Source organism: Pneumocystis jirovecii (genome assembly GCF_001477535.1).
Source record: "Pneumocystis jirovecii RU7 chromosome Unknown supercont1.9, whole genome shotgun sequence".
NCBI lineage: Eukaryota > Fungi > Ascomycota > Pneumocystomycetes > Pneumocystales > Pneumocystaceae > Pneumocystis > Pneumocystis jirovecii.
The window spans coordinates 391553-412571 of record NW_017264783.1 but is presented as its reverse complement, the minus strand read 5'-3'; the positions used below and the strand labels follow the sequence as shown (position 1 = coordinate 412571).

Sequence of the window (21019 nt, the reverse complement as noted above, 5' to 3'; positions counted from 1 at the left end):
AAAAAAAAAGTTAGAAATTTTAAAGATATAACAGGGATTAATTGTTCAAATATAAAATTATTTTTTTGAAGATAATATGTATGAAGTAGTTCTTTATAATTTGGTGATTTTGGTAGTTGTAAACATTAATTCATTTTAAATGTGTTGTAGTTTCTATGAATACTAAGTTTAATGCAAATTTTGTTTTAATATTAGTTTCTAAAAAATACTTTTACAACATAGATTAATATTGGATTAAAGTTGCCATGTAATATAAGCGTTTGTTGAATTAGTAATTTTTTATTTAGCAACTTTATTAATTTTAAGTGTATGAATTAAGATTTTCCGTTTATTTCCAGCAATTCGATATCACTAATATGTTAGATATTTGACAATATTAAATTTATTTCTTACAATATCAAAGTTGCATTTGGGGGTATTATACTATAATATTTAAGTATTTCTTGCAAATTCATATTTTCTACCCTGGATACCCTGCTTGACCATACCCATAATCTCCAGTAATTATAAGTTTAGCCCGTTCACCAACACTCATTTGAAGAATAGCTTCTTTAAAAAAAATTAATTGTTATTTAAAAAAAACATTTAAAAATATACCATCCCAGCCACGAATAACTTGCTATATATTTATGTTAAGACAGTTGTATATAAAAAATTATGCTTAATATACCCCCGTTCCAATAATTGTAGCAAAAGGTCTACCTCTATCATACGAAGAATCTATTTTTTTTCCATTCTCAAGTGTTCCTGTCTAATATTAAAAGTTATTGAGGTTTTTATTTTATACCCAAAATAACATACATAATGTATAGAAACTCTAAAAAAAGTAAGCTTTATAAATATAATAAAACAAAATTTTACCTATCTCCTTTTGTAGGATAGTCTTTTCTATTGCCTTCCTGATTATATTAGTAAACTTAATGTAATACGGTTATCTTGACTTTGATAGTCTCTTTAATAATACCCATTATGAGAAAAAGGATTTAAAGTGCAATCTTACTTTAGAAAACAGTGAAATTAAATAATTGAAATGATACGAATAATTCGGTTTGAGTTAAAATTCGATGTTATAAAAAAGTTAGCTTTTTAAATATAGAAATATTAAAAAGTAAATATTTTTAGAAAACATAAACAATAGAATAAAACAATAAAATATTTATATAATAATATTTAAGAATCCCAGTTAACCCATGATTTTGACATAACTCTCCAAACACAAATTTCACCACTTTTCAAATCACTTAGCTTGAAACTTGATTGAACAACTTTTTTTGAGTTTCGGCCTTGTTCCCATACTCTAATTTTCCTTTTAGTTCCGTCCCATTCCATAATTATGGCGACATGATCTGGTTTGCCTACCTCTGAGCTGTATTTTGTATGCAAGCTTCCTTTATGACCTTGAAATTTTGCATTTCGAAATGAAATAATGTCACCTGTTTTAATTTCATCCCTTTGATCAATAGATGCATTTGCTCTATTTTGATATATTAATGCACCATATGCTCTTACACCTGTAGATGGCAATGCATGTGGAATATTACTAATAATATTTTGTATGAAAGCGAATGGAGTGCCATCGCCAACTGTTATTCCAAAGTGCTGACTTGCCAAATTTGCTACTTGAGTCCCAAATTTTTCATATGCAATTTCTAACTGGTTTTGATTTGGTTTTATTGGAGAAGGTCGATGAATTTGTTTTAAGTTTACATTTTCTGGATTTTTTTTGTTAAATATTGCTAAAATATGTGTTTCACTGTAATCATGAAAGAGAATACGAATTTCTTTCGTGGTTATAGTATTCCCATCTTTTAAAAGATGTGATGATTCAAAAAATTTTAGAAGTATGTCTTTTCTATTTTGAAATACAGAAGGAAGTGCATCAGGAAGTGTCCACCATAATGTATTTTTTTCTAAATCGATATTGTGTGCAATGTATTCTACTTGATTAAAAGGATCATAATTAATATTACGTTGATCTATAGAGTAAGAAGTTAATTCATTTACAGGCATTTTACCGAGAACAGATAGCCTTTCTTCTGAAATCTGATAGTCATATGATTTTTTATAAGTTTCTGGTATATCAGGTAAAGAAAAATATTCTTCTGAGCAGTTATGCTGAAGCTGATAATAGCTTGGATGTTTTGTTGGTTTATTCTGTATGTTAAATGATATTTCATCAGTTTGAACGAATACATTTTCATTGATATTTCTTTCTATTTCTTCATTGTTGTTTGTAAAACTTTGTAAATTTGTTAAAGAAATAGGACTTATATTTTTAGAATTATAATTATCATTGTTAGTACCTAGCTGGTTGTCTCTATAATGAGTAATTTCATTTTTTGAAGTTTTAGTTTCTTTGAATTTATTTTTATCAATGTAAGATTGTTCATTAAAAATATATTCTGATTCGTTTTTAAAATATGGATATGGAATATGGTTTTCCGGTGTACCTTCAAAGATATATTCTGATTTCGGAGATATATTAGAAGATTCATTATTATAAGATAAGTTATGAGACGTCTGCTTGAATATACAAGGTTTTGGAATAAAAAAAGGTTTTAATGGTCTGCAAGGTGTAGAATGTTTTTGTATACAATCATTTGTTGCATTTTGTAGTTTCGATGAATTTGTTAAGTGAAGATGATCAGGTATAGATGGTGGTTCTTTAAGCGGTTTTTGTGGTAATTTTGAAGGCTTGAAAGTTTCAGGAAATTGTTCATCTGAGACTGGAGATATATATTTTTTATTTAAACTTGGGGAATTGTCTTTTGAATCTTTTCGAATTTCTGAAAATGATTCTAAAATAGGCATAGGAGTATAATAAGCTATAGAATTTTCTAATATTAATTAAAACAGATGAAGTTTAATCACATACCTAAATCATCATTTTCATCTTTGAAAGAAATATCGTTCTTAGAAATATTTATAAGATTATTATATTTTTGAGGAGTTGATAAATGAAACGATGAAAGTGGTTGTTCTATTGTTTCTAAAGAATTCATTTGATTAATTAATTCATCATTTGGATTTTGTCTATGAATTTCAGGTGTATTATCTGATTGAAAGTTTTTAATTGGTCGTTTTATAGGTGATGGGATGACTTGAACAGAAAAAATAGGCGCTACTGTTTGATGTTTATCTTCTTTACAACTGTGAGGTATCACTTTTGGAGGCGATTTAGATTTCATATGTTTATTGGATTCTTGTGATATTCCTAAAGCCATATGCATGTTCATACCAGCATAAGATATTCTCGCTATACGTTCTCGAATAGCAACACGACGAGCAAGTTCTTCTTTTATATTAGAATCATCATCTTCACTACGTATAGACTCTTGTGTTTTCTCTTGATTATCTTCTGATTCATCACCATTTTTTTCCTCTTTTATATTTTTTTGTTTATGAGATAAAATATTCTTATTTGACTTAATTAAATCATAATATATATTTAGATATACCTCATTTTTTATGCATTCATGCGTTATATCAATTTTCCTTGTATCTTCTTCGGAAACATTAGCTAACAGTAAATTATTTCTATGCGCATTTAATCCATATTGACCTACGTAGATCAACCTTTATATTCTTAAGAGCTGAAATTCTATTTTTGAGAGATTCTAATTGAGGTACATTTTCTTCAGTATTCTTGCACGGGGTAGTTGTTTGGATTGGTGTCAAACTATATGATTCTGGTTGCATTGTATTATCAATGTGTGTGTTAGATAGATATGATCTAAGTTTTGGTGTATATGAATGTTTATGAATTGTATTTTGAGCTCCTTGCTCTTTAAGACGATCAAATGAAGCAATGATTTCTTTAAATGACTTTTTTTCATCCTTTTCATCTTCTGGTTTTTCCGTAGAAAATCTATCAGATTTTTTTGAATCCATTCTTCTACTATTGTTTTTATCATTGTCATGTGTACTTTCAATATTTGTAATATTACTTTCTTTTGTGCTTATTTTTCTATTGTTTATATGAGTTGATACTTGTACATAGTTCTTGGGAAATATTCCAGTACAATGACAACCTTCTGTATCAACATATTCTCCAATGTACCATTCTGAATTTTCTATGCCTAAAATATTGATTATTTGGCCCTTTTTAAACTTTAAATCTTCTGGATATTCTGAAATATAGTCATATAAAGCCAGACATTGCATATTGATAGGTGCTATGACTTTAAAAGGTTATCGATATTGAACTTGTACATAATTATGTCCGAGCTTCAAGCAATTTTGTTATTACTAAATCCTGTAGATTCTGCAACATTATGTGCAGTAGGATCAAAGTTGAGGCCTCAGGACTATGAAAATGTATTATTAGAGCGTAATTTGAAGAAGTTATGTGGATATCCATTATGCCATAATCCTCCAAGAGTAAAGATTACAAAGTTGAGTTCTAAAGGCTTATAAAATAGTAGAAGCAGAAGCAACCTTATAGGATTTTGTATAGCAAATGTAAGATTTATGATCAGAGAAATTTATTACGTTTTTGTTCCGTCAATTGTTTTAAAAAATCCGCATTTTTCGCTGCACAACTGAATCCAGAGCCTCTTTGGCTAAGAAATGCTGAAGCAGTTTTGGACATTCGTCTTTTAGATGACCAAATAGGTGGTTTTACGAGTACATGTGATGTTAAATTGCATAAAGATATCACTGATCCAAGTTTAAATATTATTAGCTCGAATTTAAATACAAATGGTTTATTTGCTACAAAACATTCTAATTTGCGTATTTTACATAGAACTTCACAGCTCAATCCTTGTACGAGTTCCCTTAATACATCACTTCCTATTATTGAAAGATTACCTCCAACGATGAAGTCTAATGTTGTAGAAAGGTTTCCTAATGCAAAAGATTATGAGCATATTGAGGGTTTTGCTCCGCGAGTAGGCAAGTTGCCAAAATGAGTTATATGCATTTTAAGTATTAGTGGAGAAATGGTTTAATATGTTCACAATCTCTTATATAACATAACGTGATTTTCACTTTATGAAAATTGTTTTATATTAATATAGACTAAATTTAAACATCAAATTAATATGGAAGGACATTTTGTATTGTTCAATAAAAGATATTTATTGTATAGGGCTTAGATTTATAAAAATTAAAGGATGAATATTAAAAATATTAAGATTTTCAAATGGAAGATTTAGATTTTGTATTGTTTTAATGCAACTTAGTGTTTTTGGAAATAACTTGTTTTAAAGCTATAAAATGAATGTTGTTCTGTTTTTGGTTTTTTGGGTTATATTTTAATACTGTTAAATTTATATTTATGTCTAAAATTGAAATTCATCTCGATATTGTGCATTGATTTTTAAATCTAGACATTATTCAAATTTGAAGTTCTATAGATAGATAGAAAAAGCAGAAATATGCAAGATATGTCTGTTTTTAAACGCTATTTTCTTTCTTCTGGGATTTTTTTGATTTCTAATATAGCATTTTATTATTTATTTAAGCAAATTATAAAGAGTATGGATATATTTAGTGAACGTAAAGCACAAATGAAGAAAAAAAGCAATAATATTCTTCTTAAGTTTCAAGAAGAATTTGGAGTATCTGGGAAAGAATTGAATTTGAATGAGTATGAAAGAGATATTATTACCGAAGTGGTTTTAAATAAAGATATTAATACTACTTTTGATAGTAAATGATATATATGCTTTTTAAGTGTTGTTTTACTTTATTTAGTGATTGGCGGTCTTGAAAATATAATATCTGAGCTCCGTGAAACCGTTATTCTGCCTTTTAATTATCCAGAACTTTTTGTATCTTCTAAAATTCTTCAGGGTTTACCAAAAGGTGTTCTTCTTTATGGACCTCCTGGTGTTTTTATTATTCGATAATAGATACGTTTTAATTCATTTTAGGATGTGGAAAAACAATGATTGCTAAGGCTTTGGCATATCATTCTAATGCAACATTTATTAATATGCATATTTCTACACTTACTGATAAATGGTTTGGTGAATCAAATAGATTGGTTGCTGCTCTTTTTTCTTTAGCTAAAAAGCTTGAACCAACAATTATTTTTATTGATGAAATTGATTCTTTTTTGGGAAAAAGGCAAAAAATGGATCATGAAGCAACATCTATGGTTAAAGCTGAATTTATGAGGTATGGAAAAGTACGTTTTTTTTCTTTATTTTTTACCATATAAACAGTTTTTGGGATGGATTTTCTACTGATGAAAATTCCAGAATTGTGATTCTTGGTGCTACTAATCGTCCTAATGATATAGATGAAGCTGTTTTGAGAAGAATGTCGAAAAGATTTTTTATTCCTCTTCCAAACGCTTTTCAGAGGGAAAAGCTTTTAAAATTAGTTTGTTTATATATATATATATATTGTTATTTCCTGATTATATCTAGTTTCTTTCGGATATAAAGTTAGCACCTGATTTTGATTTTAATTTTCTTGTTTTAAAAACAGATGGATTTTCTGGATCTGACATAAAAGAGTTATGTCGTGAATCAGTGATGTCTCCTGTTCGTGAATTTATTTCATTAAATATTGGTTTTAATAAAAAAAATCTTGATAATATGCAAGTAAAAGATATTGGAAAACAAATACGTGCCTTAGAAACAAGGGATTTTGATACATATCTTCACTCATATAATGAATTTAGAAATAATTCTGATTTTTATAATAGCGTAGATTTGGATTAAAGATATTTATGTTTTTATTAAACTATATATTTTATTTATATAATTTTTAATAAAAATGTAATATTTCACAATTATTATATATAAAAATATATGTGTAAATATTTTAGATATATATATACCAGATTTAAGATGTTTTTATATAGAAAAAAAATTATATAATATTTTTATTAGTATTTAGTTAATTTATTTTTTAAAAATATTAAAAATAAAAACTCCTAAATCCTAAAATCATAGTTTGTTTATGCCATTTAAATATTTTTATTGTTAGGATGATGATGTTAAAAAGAATTAATTGAATGTTTTAGAGTACATTTTCTGAAAATTAGCATTTAGATGATTTGCAATCTTTAATTGAATCTAAAAACGTTACATAGACTTGTAATTTTCCTTCAGGTGATATTTGTGCAAATTTAGGAACTACTGGAACAATTCCTTCACGGATTTCTTTTATTCCATTAATAGATTTAGGTATTGTATTTTTTCCTAAAACATAAGCAACTATTCCTCCAAAAAGAACCTTTTTATCGTCTGGTTTTTTAGACAATATACGGGCTGGAAATGATCTGTTTCTTGACCTAAACTCTACAATAGGCGAAAGATAGCCATCAGTGCAATAATCTAGTCCTGAATTTGGAAGAGTTTTTTGAACTTTTTGATTGTTTTCTGGAATGTTTAAAAAATCCCCAATATATTTATTTATCAAAAAGTATGTTTTTTGTAATCCAATTGATTTAGAAAAGTGAGGAAGTTTTGTCTGTTGATATTCAAATAAAGACTCTTTTTGTTGTTGAATTACAAATTGTATGAAATGCTCTTTTTTTGCTTTCAATTTTTGAATATATTTTTTAAATTCTTTAAACGACATGTCTGATATGTTTTTGTGTAACGCGTTTTTTTTAGATATTTTAACTGGTACAAAAGGCGAAATTGGTGTTTTTAGAGTATTTTTAAGATCTTTTTCTTCCTTTTTATTATTGTTTATTAATTTTGTTGTATATAAATGTATTCTCATTTCCTTCCAGCGTTGAAGAAAGTTAAATTTATTGTTTCCACTTTCAAAAGGTGTTTGATGTTGTAGTGTATCAAGTGAATCAATAGAAATATATGAGGCTCTGATCTGCGGCATATCACGTTTAAGACCCCAATTTCCTCGGAAATGAGAACTAGGAGGTGATTTTATAATTTGATGTGTTGGATAATACTTTTCTGATGTCCGTTTTCCAATTGCTTGTGGAAGTGCTACTAAGCGTGATCCTCTTAAAAGCTGATAATAATTTCCTGGATCCATTGTTTTTTAAAATACTTTTTAAATATTTATTTAAATAAGATTTTTTAAAAAAGTTAAATGTTAATAAAAGTTATAAATGTTTTAAATATTATTTTAAAAATAAATTAGTTATTTTTGAAATTAAAATTTTAGAAAATTATTTTATAAATGTTAAAGAAATAAAATATTTATAATTGAAATTTCTTTAAAATGGTTTTTTACCATTTAAATTGTTATAAAAGTTAAAAATATTTTTAAAATATCATATTTGAAAATAATTAGATATGACTTATCTATTTATAATATTTGACAATGATTGTATAAGTTTATTTATGAGTCAATAATTTTTAAATTTTATATAAAATGTTTTTAGGTTTTAAACTTATAGTAAATATTTAATTTTTTTTTTTTGATTAAAATATTTATATTTAATTTTGTTTAAATTTATTTATGAAATATTTTTATTATTTTTATAAAATTATTAGAAAATGTTCATTTTTTGTTTTAAGTTTATTTATAAATATCAATAGGACGTGTATTTAAGAATTATTTAAATGTTTAAATTTTTATTTTATTAGATTTTTTAATAAGTTAAATATACAATAATTATTTTTTATACTGTCTTTTTAAAAATGACTAATATGTTTGTTATTTCTTTTTTTTTATTAGGTTAATATTTTTTTTTATAGGAATTCATGGAACTTGTTACAAAAGTATTATGATGAAAAAGGGAAAAGTCTTTTAGTTAAAGATCTTTTTGAATTGGATGAAAAGAGATTTGAAAAATTTTCTAAAGAGTTTGGTAATTCTCAGGATGATTATATTTTATTTGATTTTTCAAAAAACATTATTGATGATGAGTTGTTTAAATTACTGATCCAATTGGCAAAGGATGCGGATATAGAAGGACTTAGAGATAAAATGTTTTCAGGAGAACGTATTAATTTTACTGAAAATAGGTTAGTTTTTCTTTTGGAAATCAGTAACATATATTTGATTGGTTTAAGATCTGTTTATCATGTTGCTCTTCGTAATACTTCAAGAAAAAGAATGGAAGTTGATGGAAAAGATGTTTCTATTGATGTTTATTCTGTTCTTCAACATATGAGAGAATTCTCTGAAAAGGTTAGATCTGGCGAATGGAAAGGTTATACAGGGAAATCTATTAAAACAATTATCAATATAGGTATTGGTGGTTCTGATCTTGGTAAATTAATACTTGTCATATATGTAAGTAGAATTAATGTTCTAAAAGGCCCTTATATGGTTACTGAAGCATTAAAGCCGTATTCTTTAAGAAGTCTTCAATTATATTATGTTAGTAATATTGATGGAACTCATATCTCAGAAATTTTAAGACTATGTGATCCCGAAACTACTTTATTTTTGATAGCGTCAAAGGTATTCTTACTTTTAATACATTATATACTAATAAAAGACCTTTACTACTTTAGAAACAATTACTAATGCAGAAACTGCTAAAAAATGGTTTTTAGATTCATCAAAAAATGTTAATATTTTCTAATTTATCAATTTCATTTAATATAATTTAGAAAGAACATATTTCTAAACATTTTGTTGCATTATCTACAAATGAAAAGGAAGTTATTGCTTTTGGTATTGATCCTAAGAATATGTTTGAGTTTTTTGATTGGGTATATATTACATTTGGTCCTTAAGTAATAATTAATAGTAATTAGGTTGGTGGTCGATATTCAATATGGTCTGCTATTGGTCTTTCTGTTGTTTTATATATTGGCTTTGATAATTTTTGGCAATTTCTTGAAGGGGCGCATGCTATGGATAATCATTTTCTTGAAACACCACTTGAAAATAATATTCCAATAATTGGGGGGCTTCTGTCTGTATGGTATTCCAATTTTTTTGGAGCACAGACACGTCTTGTTTGTCCTTTTGGTAAATATTTCTATGTTTATATTATTTTATTTATATGTAAGATCAATATTTACACATGCTTCCAAAATATTTGCAACAGCTTTTTATGGAATCTAATGGAAAATCTGTTACTCATACAGGTGAAAAAGTTGATTATACTACTGGAACTGTAAATTTTTTTAAAAAAAAATCGTTATAATTATCTTATTGTTTTAGATTTTGTTTGGGGAGCCTGCTACAAATTCTCAACATTCTTTTTTTCAATTACTTCATCAAGGAACTAGACTTATTCCTGCTGTTTGTTTATTATTTATGTTTTATTGTTGTGCTGAAATATTTAGGATTTTATTATGGCTATAAACTCTCATAATCCTATTGAGGAAAATAAACATCAATTGTTTGAATAAGATTTTAATGTATTTGTGACTGATTGTGTTAGAATGCTCGCATCAAATTTTTTTGCTCAATCAGAGGCTCTTATGATAGGAAAAACATTTAAAGAAGTTGAAGCTGATGGAACATGTTCAAGATTAGTGCCTCATAAAATATTTCCTGGTAATAGACCAACAACAAGTATATTGCTTGAGAAAATTACACCGAAGACTCTTGGGGCTCTTATCGTTTATTATGAACATTTGGTATTTACTGAGGTGGTTTTTTAGAAATATATATTTAAAATATTTATATATATAGGGAGCAATATGGAATATTAATAGCTTTGATCAATTTGGAGTTGAACTTGGAAAAATTCTTGCAAAAGGTAAAATATTTTTTTAAATAAATCTATTTAATTCTAATTTTTTTAGAAATATATCAAGAACTACTTACCAATGAATATTCAACTAGTAATAATGCATCAACAAGAAATTTGATAAATATTTTTAAGATGAGATCATTTTACAGTATTTAAAATTTAGACTATAGAATGTTTCAACACATTAAATTGTAGTATTGATTAGATTTTTAAAAAAAAAATTATTGAAATAACATAATATTTTGATAAAAATTTTAAAAACCATTAGAATATATTAATTGTGATTAATAAATGTTTAAATATATACTTTATTGAATTTTTCTTATTTCAGTAATAAGTAATATAATATATATATTTAAATGTTAACTCAAAATATATGTTGTAGTGAAAATTGGTAATGTTTTAAATGTTTTTAGTGGTTTATAGACTTATTTAGGTTAAGCCTGCTACGTAAAACCCGACTATTTCGTATTTCTTTTACTTTAGAGCCAGGTATTAGTTGTGATGGTGTTTTGTAGTAAATATTAGATAAAGAACCTAAATTAAGACATAGTTCATCAAGAGTTCTTTGGTTAAAATTCTGAAAAGAAAAATTAATAGATGGCTTATCTCCCATAATTATTTTTTTGGCAACAGTGTTATTTTCTAGCAATAGTCTCCAATATATACAAGCACGATCTCGAAGATCTGGGTTATTTGTATCTTGGATAATTTTTTTTATTATAGATAGAACAAGATTTTGACTGTTAGATGAATTTTGAACAAAAAGTTTTACTGAAGCTGTTAAAAGTTCAAGCTGAACTTGATCAGATTCATCAGTAAATGTAGAAAAGAATTTATTCAAAAGTTTATCTGCATTTTCAATTATGCTTGAATATTGCCCTATTATCCATATCATTGCTGCTTTTGTTCTTGAATCATCTAAGTTATTTAAATTACTACATAATGTTAAAACTATTGATTCATATTCATTAGGATATTTTCGAAGTATATCTTTTATTGCCAATATGGATTCTTGAATCATATAAGGTTTCTTTTCTTCGATAAAAATCATTAAAATTTCAACACATTCTTTAGTTACACTTTCAAATTTAAGTGCTAAATTACCAATAGATTGAATAGATTTTTTAACAAAGCTTATATCTATCTCAGTAGTATATCTGTTAGACATTAGTTATATTGTTAATGAGAAAATAACAATACTCCTTAAGTTCTCTAATAATTTTATATATATTTTTTTTATTTGCCAGTTTTACAAGTATTTCAAGTTTTGTTAGTTTAATATATAATGGATCATTATATTTGCAAAAAAAAACATCTATGTTACTTCCTGTTTCTGGTATTTTTTGAAGTATTATTTGTGCATTTTTAAGTGCAATGTATTCTATTTCAGGTTCTTTTGATAGAAGAGTAACTGAAAAAAATTAATTAGATATCTAAATCAATAAATAAAAGTACCTAAAGAAGAAAATATTTTTTGAGACAAAACCTTAATAGTTTTTTCATTATGCATGTAATTCATTAAATATAGTATAACTTTTATTGACATCAAAATAATACATGTATTAGAATGTTGTAAACGAGGAGTAATTTTTTCTGCAAGGCTTTCTGCATCATTTCTTTCTTGAGGAACATAATTCATTAAAGTATTAAGGATATGTGTTTGGTTCCATCTAAAATAATAAATATGAACATAAAATTTGGATTATCATACTCGGCACATTCATCAAGCATATTTGCTAATTTATTCGCATATGATGTTGAAATATCTATTTCTATAGAATCTGAATATTCTATAATTTCATTTAATGACAATAAAGAACTAGATACAACCTTTTAGTCTATTAGTAATAGTTTGATTGTAAAACAATTTTTTACAATTGAATTAGTATCATGAAGTTTTTTTTTTAGCTCATCTATAAAATTGTTTTCTTCGATAATTCTTCTATTGATATGATAAAGTTTTCCAACACATATTGCTCCAGTCTTTCGAACATATGGATCAGGATCGGATAATAATTGACGTAATGGTATTATAATAGAATCATTAAATTCTTTAATATTAATATAAGACATAGTTCTTAAAGCTAATGCACGAATCAAAGGATTCCTATCATTAAGATCCTAAAAATGTTTACATATATATATATATATATTAAAAATTTACTTTAATTAAAATAGGAAGAGCCTGTACTGCCATATTTGGTCTTAATCTATTTTTTTTAAGAATAAGATTATATATAATAGATAAAAAATACTTTGAATAATTAATTAAAAATAAAAAACACATTTTTTTTATTTCAAGAACAGGAATTTCCATGCATCGAATGATATCTGGGAATAAAGATGACATATCATTCGACATTGTCATATTTGCTATAATTTTTTTAAGTGTTGCTTTCTTTTTGGTATGTTTTTTATCTTTTTTTTCATCAGAGAGTTCTGATTTTAATTTTTGGATTTTTTCCTATGAAAAATAACAAGTTTGCTTTTTAAAGTAATAAAAGGTTATCTTACTTTTACAAAAAATTTCTTGTTACGGTTCATCCTTAATAAATATTGTTTTTTTATAGTTGTAATTTTTCGTTATTAGGTGTCTTGTACATTAAGATTTTAGAATTTTTTTCTAATATAGATCTTCAAATGCGTAAAGATTGATCGAAATGCATATTTTGATTTATAAAAAGTTAATTAAAGTGTATTTATAATATATAGATAGATAATTTTATTTAATAATAATTATACAATAGTTTTTCTATAATACTTTTTTGTTTAAAGTTTATAATAAAAATTAATGATTAGTAATATATTAATTTTATAAGAAATTTTTGCACATTTATTTCTTTAATGAGATAAAAATACATTTAAAAATGCACTTTATGATTAATATAAATACGTTTATTTGTAAAATATAGCATTACGGTTTTTTGAATTTAAAATATTTTTAAACATACAGTAATAATATCTTGGTTTTATTGTTTTGTCATATATATGACAAAACAATAAAATATTTTTTTTGTAATTAGATCGTTTTATATTTTATGTTTAATTGTTTATTTAAAATTAAATATAAAAAATTGTTTGGTAAAATTTCTTTGAATGCTTTAAAAATATTGATAACATTGAAAATATAGAATTTTTATTTATTTAAAAATATTTTTGTTAGGTTTTCTAAATAAACATTTTAATAGAATTAAATATTGTACTCTTTTGATCTAAAAAAAACGAAAATATTTTAGATTTAAAATAATAAAGCCTAAGATTATGATTATAATAAACTAGTTGTATATAATATTCAAAAAGAATTTTTAGAACGCATATTTACTTAAGTAGTATATGTAGTGATGGATTCGTTATAAAATAATATGAAAAAAAATTGTTAAAAATAGTAGTTATGAATTTTAAATATATGTAGGTAAGATAACTTATGTGTATGAAAACGTAGAATGTTCAAGGTACTATATAAAATTAGAAATGATGACAAAAATGATTGACAAAACATTTCTTTCCCGTTCCCAAGCAAGCCAATCGCTTTTAGTGATAGGCAGAAGTCTAAATATTAGATAAAGTCTTTTAAAAAATAAACAATTACCCCATCCACTGCATCTTTATAAGACCTAAGCTAATCGTGATTAATTGGATAAGTATAAATGACAACTTGGGAAGAAAAAGTTTAGAATGTGTTGTAGGTGATTCTAAGTGAACAAAAATCGCATTTACATTAGAAATGCTTTTTATTGGGTTCCAGAAAAGCATAAATGTCATAATAAGTGAAAATATCTGAACACTGTTTCCTGACTAAAATTGTAAGATTTCGATTATCTCGTCTATTAAATACCATATATGCTACTATTGCAGACATAGGTAGCCTGTTTATAGAAATCTGTTTATTTCTTTCTTGAGCCTCAAGTTTCTTACATTTTAGCTGGTCCAAGTGCCACTTCCCATGCTTTTTTTATTTTCAAACGTTCTGTTTCTTCTGCAGAAAGGGTTGATGCCGATGATTGTACCGGTTTCTATGATTTTATAAATCTATCGTCATTAAAATATTTAAAATACCATTTGAATTGATTCCTCGTCTGAGATATAACCCGGAGGATCTGCAAGCTTTCGTTCGCTTGTTAACATCCCTCTGCATCTATTAATCATTTGTTATCTCTATGAAAGTACCTTTGCTCTGCATGCATCATTTCTTCGACCCATGCAATATTTGCCATGTCTGTATACATAATTGCAAGTTTTATTGGTTGACGGTTGTTTAATTTTTTTATAAAGTTTACGAAATTTTGATATACGATTAGCAACGATTTGACTTTTATGACTTAACAAAACTTACAATTGACCAAAATGACTGGTAAATCCAAAGATAATGCACGAAATATAGAAAAAAATCGGAATCAGCACGGTCTGAATAATATACCAACTTATTTTCCACGTTTTTCGCGGAAATCGTACTCAGGACGTTATGGAGTGCCTTTGGTGATGACAAAGGCGTCTAATACTGTAGATTTGGATGAGTCTGAAGGGAATGAGATGTCTGAAAACATCATAGAAGCGTCAAAAATAGAAAGTGCAGAGTGTCCAGATCGTTTGAGTGTGGTTGTAGGAGAAAAAGATGTATTTGTGAATACAAATGGATCAAAAACAAGTGTACGGAGCATCTCAGATGGGAGGCTATCGGATTCAAGTGAATCATTTGAGAAGGATATTCATGTATTTGGTGAATTGGAGCAGAGTGATGCTTTTTTGCCATGTATGCAGGAGAGTGAACAGGTAGTAGGTGATAAAGATGGCACTTTTTTAGCAACTGAAGAAGTGTCTGGTATACAAAGTGCTCAAAAAGCTAATTTTTTATGTGATACAAGTGTTTTTGAAGAACAAGATGTAGAAAAAATACCATTATCTTTATACAATGCGTATACAAAAGCAGATACAGAAACGGAGCAAGAAATGGTAAAGGATAAGCAAGTGGAACATGAGGAAGTATATGATGAGATAAAAGAAAGTAATGACAAAGATTTGGATGTTTCAGTAAGTATATCATGTGATTCTTCAAAGGACGATCAGATCCTACGGGGAAAAACTTGTGATCGTATTGTGCTTGATTCTAATGCTTTAGTTTATAATGATTCTTGTAATATTCAAGCTTCTCAGCAAAAAAATATGCAAGTTCAAGAATCGTGTATATCGCTTTCAGCATATCCTAAAGAAGAAAATTTGCTTCCACTAACATTGCCTGATGATTTTTCTGATCAAGAAAGAGCTTATGCTGTGCTTAGTGTTAAAGAATGGGAAGATAAAGGTTTAGAGATTTCAAAAAGGGGTCTTCAGTTGATTGAAAAAGTTATTTTGTTGCGAAAGTACTACTTCTTAATTTATTAATAAGACTTACGGAGTTAGACGGAAGGAAGAGCTTCTTTTTCAAGTACAAAATATGATTGATTTGCATGCTGAAAAGCTGATTCAACGTGAAGAAAGCTTGCGCTTGCGGGCATTAGATGTTAAAAAACGTGGAAAAGAGTTACTAGATGGTGTGTAAACAGGGCTTATAAGATATTTTAGGATTGATGTTTGATGCAATTTGTTTTTAATTATGCGAAATATAGATAATGGAAGTTTAGAATGTAAAAATATAGCTATATTTATATAAATAAAATTTGCATATTTTCTTATTTTTATTAAAATCTAAAGACGTCTTTGGTTTCTAAATGCTCGTTGCTCAACCGAGCCTGCAAGTGCTGTATTCACTGTAACAGAAACAGAGTCATACCCTAATGACTTTAACATGCTCTTTGTAGAATGAGTGATAGCTCTATAAGTTTGGTATAAGATATTACCTTAGTATCTGCATCTACCTCGAGGACATTGATATTTGTAAGAGCTGATACTTCTGGAACATATTGATCTTTTCGTTCTCTTTCCTCTTCTTGAAGTTTAAAACTAATACCGCATACTGGACCCTTTTGTATTCTTTTCATTAAATGTGTTGTATATCCTGCAATTTTATTTCTTAGTTTCTTTGAGCAAATAATAGCAATATCATCACAAATTCTTTTATTTGTATGAAAATCATTAGTCAGCCTTGGGTAATACTGAAATTCTTAGCAGTAAAAATTATATTTGTTGATTTTACTTTTTCTATAATTAGACATGATGCACGTTTAACTGTCTTAGTTCTAACACGGCCCTGAAAAAAATATTAATTTATGCTTAAATAAGGCCTATCTAAGTCCAAAAAAGCATTATTAAATATGTATAACTGTTTGTAATACTTTTTTACTTATACAAGAAAAAGTTGTTTTAAATTTTATAATTTCCAATATGAAAATTTTTGTTAATGAAAAATAGATGATACTTTTGAGGACTTTAATATAATGTTCTTACCATGACTTATAAAATCTTTTAAAGAAATATTATTAAAATTACTTGGCCTTTAATTATTTTTATGTAAAAGTATTTAAATATTTTTTAATCCCGTAAAAAAGTCAATGTAAATTCTAAAACTAAAATACAATATAGTATTAAAATATTATAAATATTATATATATTATATATATATATATTAGATTTTTATGTTTAAAAGTTTTATATTTAAAAGAGTTTTTGTTTAATTTTCAGATGCTATTTTTCTTATAATAAATTGTAAAAACAATAGAAAGTATTTATATTATTAGGAAATGTTTAAGTATTTCTCGAATAGTTGTTAAAGTATTATTTAATTAATAGAATATTTTATGTTTTTTGAGTTTAAATATTAAACAGGTGGAGTTGCAAAGGGTTCAGATACTAAACCCTTGGATATTAAGTATAAGTACTAAATTTTAGTTAGAAGAGTTCTTTTATAAAAAATATTTATACGTTTTTTGCTGTCTCAATACCTGGTAATTCATAAGCTAACCAAACTTCACATCTACGACAATTGTACATCCAACGTTTTTCATAACCATCTTCTCTATAAAAATGTGTTTAAATATATATAAACGGTTTCCGTAATACTACATGTTTTACCTTTCTAGTATTATGGGTTCTGGTTGTTTTATGAATTTTATACGAAAAGTATGTCTTGTTTTGTCAATCACTAATGCGTCGTCATGTTGTCTTTTTGGAAGGTTCTTGAGATTTGAAGAAATGGATAAAGAATATTCTCCACATAGGCAAAAATAGCTATTAAAGTCCTTGGAAATTGCTTCTTTCATATTATTTGGGTATAAATATGATTGTGATTTTATATGATTAAATGAAAAATATTTGTCGTATATTTTAGATAATGACTTTAAATTAAATATATTATTAAAAATAGATATAAACAATGTAAAGTATTAATATCTATTAATGATATGTGTGTATGAATGTTAGGAGAGATTAAGTAGATCCTTTTTTTTTAATCCATCCTTGATTAATCATAAAATCAAGGATTTTTGAAGTTTTATTAACATCAATTTTTATCAGTTCACGAGTTTTTTTTTTCTTTAACTTGCCCCTTGTTTTTATAAGTTTTCGAAAGATTGTTTCTTTAATAACGAGATACGGTTTTGGTAAAATGTGCAATTGAGTACAAAGTGTTTGTTCACTAGGTGTAAGAAGATGTTGTCCAGATGCAGTTAATAGTTTAAAAGAAGTTGTTTGTTTTTTTAAGGGCTTAGAATTAGAGTCTTTTGTTTGATTTGAAGCACATTCATCTGAAGATATAGTTTGTGGCAATTTTGATGAGTTTTTTGCATGACGTGAAATAGTTCTCTCAGAAGTTATAGAATTCCGTATTGCTAGTTGCTGTTTCAAGTTAAAGATGTATACTAAGATAATGAATTTTATTACTTTTTGAGCTTTATCGCGTTCATATTTTTGGCCTTCTTCTAATGTAGTAAATCCATTTTGTCTCCATTTCTGTAATTCTGAAATTTTTCTTCGGATTTTTAATTCATCTAAATCCAGTAAAAAAAAGTATTTAACATAAAAACAATTACTTAATAGTCCTTTGGAAAATGCATTATAGTCTGAAGCATTTTGAAGTCTAGCATAAGCCTTGATTTTATTAATTAGTTCTTTTTCACTTTTAGTCATTTTTTTTTCGTTAGCCATGTTTTTTTTATAATCTAAAAGTCCGTGTTCAAATATAATTCTTTTTCTTTCTGAACGTTTATTTAATTTAGAGTTATATATATCTAATATTGTTAATTTTAATTCAATAACATCTTCCGTGTCATCAGAAAGTTCATCGTCAAAATTCATGTCTTTAATTGTGAGTTCTGCATCATTTTCATATTCTGTTTCAAATTCAAGTCGACCAGGCATATACCCTTGTACTTCATGACATGATGGAGTAGAAACTACTGGTTTATGTTTTTGTAGAAAAGAAAGTTTGTTTATTAATGATAGTTTTCTAATTCTTTCTCTTCTATGTTTTAGAAGTTCTTCGTGATTAATATTAAAAGCTAGATGTTTCTTATAGAAAATTATATTTTGTTGAAAATTAAGACAAAAAGTTACCGCATATGGAAAAGAAGGACTAGATATATATATTTCATTATAGTGTCTTTCACATTCTTCTTTAGATCTACCACTACCAAGATAATCAGCAACATCTTGCCAGTTGCCAAGTCCGTAGCTATCAAGGCCTTCTATAAGCATTAACTCCTCATCAGCCCCCCAGTCCTTATCAAAAATAGGAAATATTGGCTGTTCAATAACACGGTATGAATGGTCAGATTTATGTGTACCTATTTCAGAACCTGCTGAAAAACATGATATACAAAGATCAAAGTTATCGCAATTTGCGCATCGAATATAAGTAACTCGAGAGATATCTAAGCCACAAATATCACAATGATATTTATTTAAAGGCATCTTTTATATTAAATATTATATGATTTCCCTAAAGAAAATGCAAATTTGTCGATCTAAAATAACTATGTTTAAAGTATTTTAGAAAGTATATTTTTCCTTAAATTATCAGTTTTTCACAATACAGTAATTTAATTTAATAGATCTCCTTATAAAAACTACATAATTAATAAAAGTTAATTATATATATTGATAAAAACCGTTTTGTTTTAGTTTTAATTTACGAAAAGTTCGTATCTTTTTTTATTAAATCATTAATAGTTAAGGTTAAATATTTTAAGAGAAAAATATTAAAGCGCATTACTTTAATTATTCTTAGTTCTGTGTTTGGAGTGTTAAAGATTCTATCTGAAGGTACATTGCTTGATTTTGGTTGAACTTATCGTAGTTGAAGTGTGAAAATTGAAGATGTTTTAAAAATAATGAAAAAATTATTTTTTGTGAATTTTTCTTTTTCTAAACTATATTCTCTTCCTTTTTTAATGCAGAACATGATAAGAAGTGGTGCAAGGCATATTTTTTATAAATCATATTTCCGTCCTTTTCATACTAGTTTTATACAAAGTTCTGGGTCTTTTAGTAATTTTTATAAGCACATATGATTATAATATAATTGATATTCTTTAGTCCATAGAAATACATCATATAATAATCCTGTAAGATTAAGATTTTTAAAATTGGATATTTTTTTGAAAATTAATATATGCTTCTAGGATATTCCATTTGAATTTACACCTGAAAACATGAAACATGCAAAGGTTATAATGAACAAGTATCCTACTGAATGGTCTGATTTAAATTTGTGCATTTATTTATATTTATACAGTTATTAGGAAAAAGGCTGCTGTTATGCCACTCCTTCATTTAGGACAACGTCAGTTAGGTTATACTAGTATTAGGTATATTTTTTTTAATAGTTTTTTTTTAATATTTTAAGTGTTATGGATTATGTAGCAAAACTTTTAAATATTCCAAAAATGCGTGTCTATGAAGTAGCAACTTTTTATACAATGGTATATGTTTTGATTTGATTCAAAAATATTTATTTTTATAGTATAACCGTGAACCAGTAGGGACTTTGGTGCAGGTTTGTACGACGACTCCATGTCAACTTTGTGGATCAGATGAAATTCTTAAAGCTGTACAAGATTATCTTGGTGTTACTCCTGGACATACAACAAGCGATGGAAAATTTACGCTTATGGAGATAGAGTGTGCAGGGGTAAGTTTTACTTTAATTTACATTTTTTCTCTAAGTTTTCAAGGCATGTGTTAATGCACCTCTTCTTACTATTGGAGATAATTATTATGTATATATTTTCATGTTTTTTTAGATCTGCTAATAAATATAAAGGAGGATCTTAATCCTAAGACTTGCATTGATATTTTAAAAATGGTTAAAGATGGTAAAATTCCTAAACATGGTCCACAAACTGGTCGCCAAAGTTGCGAGCCTAAATCAGGTCTTACATCACTCACTGATGAGCCTTGGACATCTTTCTCAGTACTTCGAAAAGATGGTGCTTTGTAATAAGGTTATGTTTATATTTTAGTTTTTGTGTTTTTATTGGCATTTTTAATATA

At 26.4% G+C, this 21019-nt stretch overlaps 14 protein-coding genes across 14 annotated transcripts; 6 read left to right on the top strand and 8 right to left on the bottom strand.

The window, feature by feature from the left end:
- Positions 1–314: 314 nt before the first annotated feature.
- On the bottom strand, positions 315–968 carry T551_02256 (uncharacterized protein; the record flags this gene model as incomplete). Its single annotated transcript, XM_018374519.1, has 8 exons — positions 315–351; positions 394–423; positions 465–549; positions 598–619; positions 671–751; positions 802–817; positions 862–899; positions 942–968. 8 exons carry the CDS (start codon positions 966–968, stop codon positions 315–317), a joined length of 336 nt encoding a protein of 111 aa, XP_018229471.1.
- A 202-nt stretch (positions 969–1170) lies between these two features.
- Positions 1171–4183, bottom strand: T551_02255 (uncharacterized protein; the record flags this gene model as incomplete). Its single annotated transcript, XM_018374518.1, has 4 exons — positions 3567–4183; positions 3459–3520; positions 2876–3416; positions 1171–2825 (listed from the first exon to the last, which is right to left on the bottom strand). Exons 1-4 carry the CDS (start codon positions 4162–4164, stop codon positions 1171–1173), a joined length of 2856 nt encoding a protein of 951 aa, XP_018229470.1. The 5' UTR covers positions 4165–4183.
- A 35-nt stretch (positions 4184–4218) lies between these two features.
- On the top strand, positions 4219–4913 carry T551_02254 (RNA polymerase II subunit B1 CTD phosphatase RTR1; the record flags this gene model as incomplete). Its single annotated transcript, XM_018374517.1, has 2 exons — positions 4219–4380; positions 4425–4913. The coding sequence occupies 2 exons, from the start codon at positions 4219–4221 to the stop codon at positions 4911–4913; spliced, it is 651 nt and encodes a 216-aa protein (XP_018229469.1).
- A 468-nt stretch (positions 4914–5381) lies between these two features.
- T551_02253 (uncharacterized protein) lies at positions 5382–6677 on the top strand (the record flags this gene model as incomplete). The annotated part of the gene is made up of 5 exons (XM_018374516.1): positions 5382–5655; positions 5701–5835; positions 5880–6126; positions 6174–6333; positions 6381–6677. The coding sequence occupies 5 exons, from the start codon at positions 5382–5384 to the stop codon at positions 6675–6677; spliced, it is 1113 nt and encodes a 370-aa protein (XP_018229468.1).
- A 322-nt stretch (positions 6678–6999) lies between these two features.
- Positions 7000–7965, bottom strand: T551_02252 (uncharacterized protein; the record flags this gene model as incomplete). Its single annotated transcript, XM_018374515.1, has 1 exon — positions 7000–7965. The coding sequence occupies one exon, from the start codon at positions 7963–7965 to the stop codon at positions 7000–7002; it is 966 nt and encodes a 321-aa protein (XP_018229467.1).
- Positions 7966–8576: 611 nt separating this feature from the next.
- T551_02251 (glucose-6-phosphate isomerase) lies at positions 8577–10750 on the top strand (the record flags this gene model as incomplete). The annotated part of the gene is made up of 13 exons (XM_018374514.1): positions 8577–8587; positions 8634–8903; positions 8952–9151; positions 9200–9345; positions 9383–9454; positions 9498–9599; positions 9645–9861; positions 9903–10009; positions 10057–10137; positions 10182–10237; positions 10280–10490; positions 10534–10600; positions 10647–10750. 13 exons carry the CDS (start codon positions 8577–8579, stop codon positions 10748–10750), a joined length of 1644 nt encoding a protein of 547 aa, XP_018229466.1.
- Positions 10751–11006: 256 nt separating this feature from the next.
- On the bottom strand, positions 11007–13141 carry T551_02250 (uncharacterized protein; the record flags this gene model as incomplete). Its single annotated transcript, XM_018374513.1, has 8 exons — positions 11007–11754; positions 11798–12008; positions 12053–12267; positions 12309–12427; positions 12473–12718; positions 12762–12807; positions 12853–13061; positions 13112–13141. The coding sequence occupies 8 exons, from the start codon at positions 13139–13141 to the stop codon at positions 11007–11009; spliced, it is 1824 nt and encodes a 607-aa protein (XP_018229465.1).
- Positions 13142–14052: 911 nt separating this feature from the next.
- Positions 14053–14823, bottom strand: T551_02249 (chaperone EMC4; the record flags this gene model as incomplete). Its single annotated transcript, XM_018374512.1, has 6 exons — positions 14053–14146; positions 14187–14392; positions 14433–14463; positions 14513–14610; positions 14654–14726; positions 14765–14823. 6 exons carry the CDS (start codon positions 14821–14823, stop codon positions 14053–14055), a joined length of 561 nt encoding a protein of 186 aa, XP_018229464.1.
- Positions 14824–14941: 118 nt separating this feature from the next.
- Positions 14942–16133, top strand: T551_02248 (uncharacterized protein; the record flags this gene model as incomplete). The annotated part of the gene is made up of 2 exons (XM_018374511.1): positions 14942–15954; positions 15995–16133. The coding sequence occupies 2 exons, from the start codon at positions 14942–14944 to the stop codon at positions 16131–16133; spliced, it is 1152 nt and encodes a 383-aa protein (XP_018229463.1).
- A 146-nt stretch (positions 16134–16279) lies between these two features.
- On the bottom strand, positions 16280–16746 carry T551_02247 (40S ribosomal protein S17; the record flags this gene model as incomplete). Its single annotated transcript, XM_018374510.1, has 3 exons — positions 16280–16384; positions 16432–16694; positions 16728–16746. The coding sequence occupies 3 exons, from the start codon at positions 16744–16746 to the stop codon at positions 16280–16282; spliced, it is 387 nt and encodes a 128-aa protein (XP_018229462.1).
- A 602-nt stretch (positions 16747–17348) lies between these two features.
- T551_02246 (uncharacterized protein) lies at positions 17349–17790 on the bottom strand (the record flags this gene model as incomplete). Its single annotated transcript, XM_018374509.1, has 3 exons — positions 17349–17408; positions 17453–17546; positions 17603–17790. The coding sequence occupies 3 exons, from the start codon at positions 17788–17790 to the stop codon at positions 17349–17351; spliced, it is 342 nt and encodes a 113-aa protein (XP_018229461.1).
- A 166-nt stretch (positions 17791–17956) lies between these two features.
- T551_02245 (chromatin-binding transcription regulator ADA2) lies at positions 17957–19438 on the bottom strand (the record flags this gene model as incomplete). Its single annotated transcript, XM_018374508.1, has 4 exons — positions 17957–18364; positions 18410–18516; positions 18559–19036; positions 19082–19438. 4 exons carry the CDS (start codon positions 19436–19438, stop codon positions 17957–17959), a joined length of 1350 nt encoding a protein of 449 aa, XP_018229460.1.
- A 37-nt stretch (positions 19439–19475) lies between these two features.
- On the top strand, positions 19476–19812 carry T551_02244 (uncharacterized protein; the record flags this gene model as incomplete). Its single annotated transcript, XM_018374507.1, is given in 5 exon segments — positions 19476–19511; positions 19521–19561; positions 19579–19610; positions 19649–19668; positions 19717–19812. Coding segments are annotated over 5 exon segments (225 nt in total).
- A 45-nt stretch (positions 19813–19857) lies between these two features.
- Positions 19858–20966, top strand: T551_02243 (uncharacterized protein; the record flags this gene model as incomplete). Its single annotated transcript, XM_018374506.1, has 8 exons — positions 19858–20014; positions 20063–20091; positions 20149–20222; positions 20269–20334; positions 20373–20448; positions 20490–20657; positions 20701–20745; positions 20790–20966. The coding sequence occupies 8 exons, from the start codon at positions 19858–19860 to the stop codon at positions 20964–20966; spliced, it is 792 nt and encodes a 263-aa protein (XP_018229458.1).
- Positions 20967–21019: the final 53 nt, after the last annotated feature.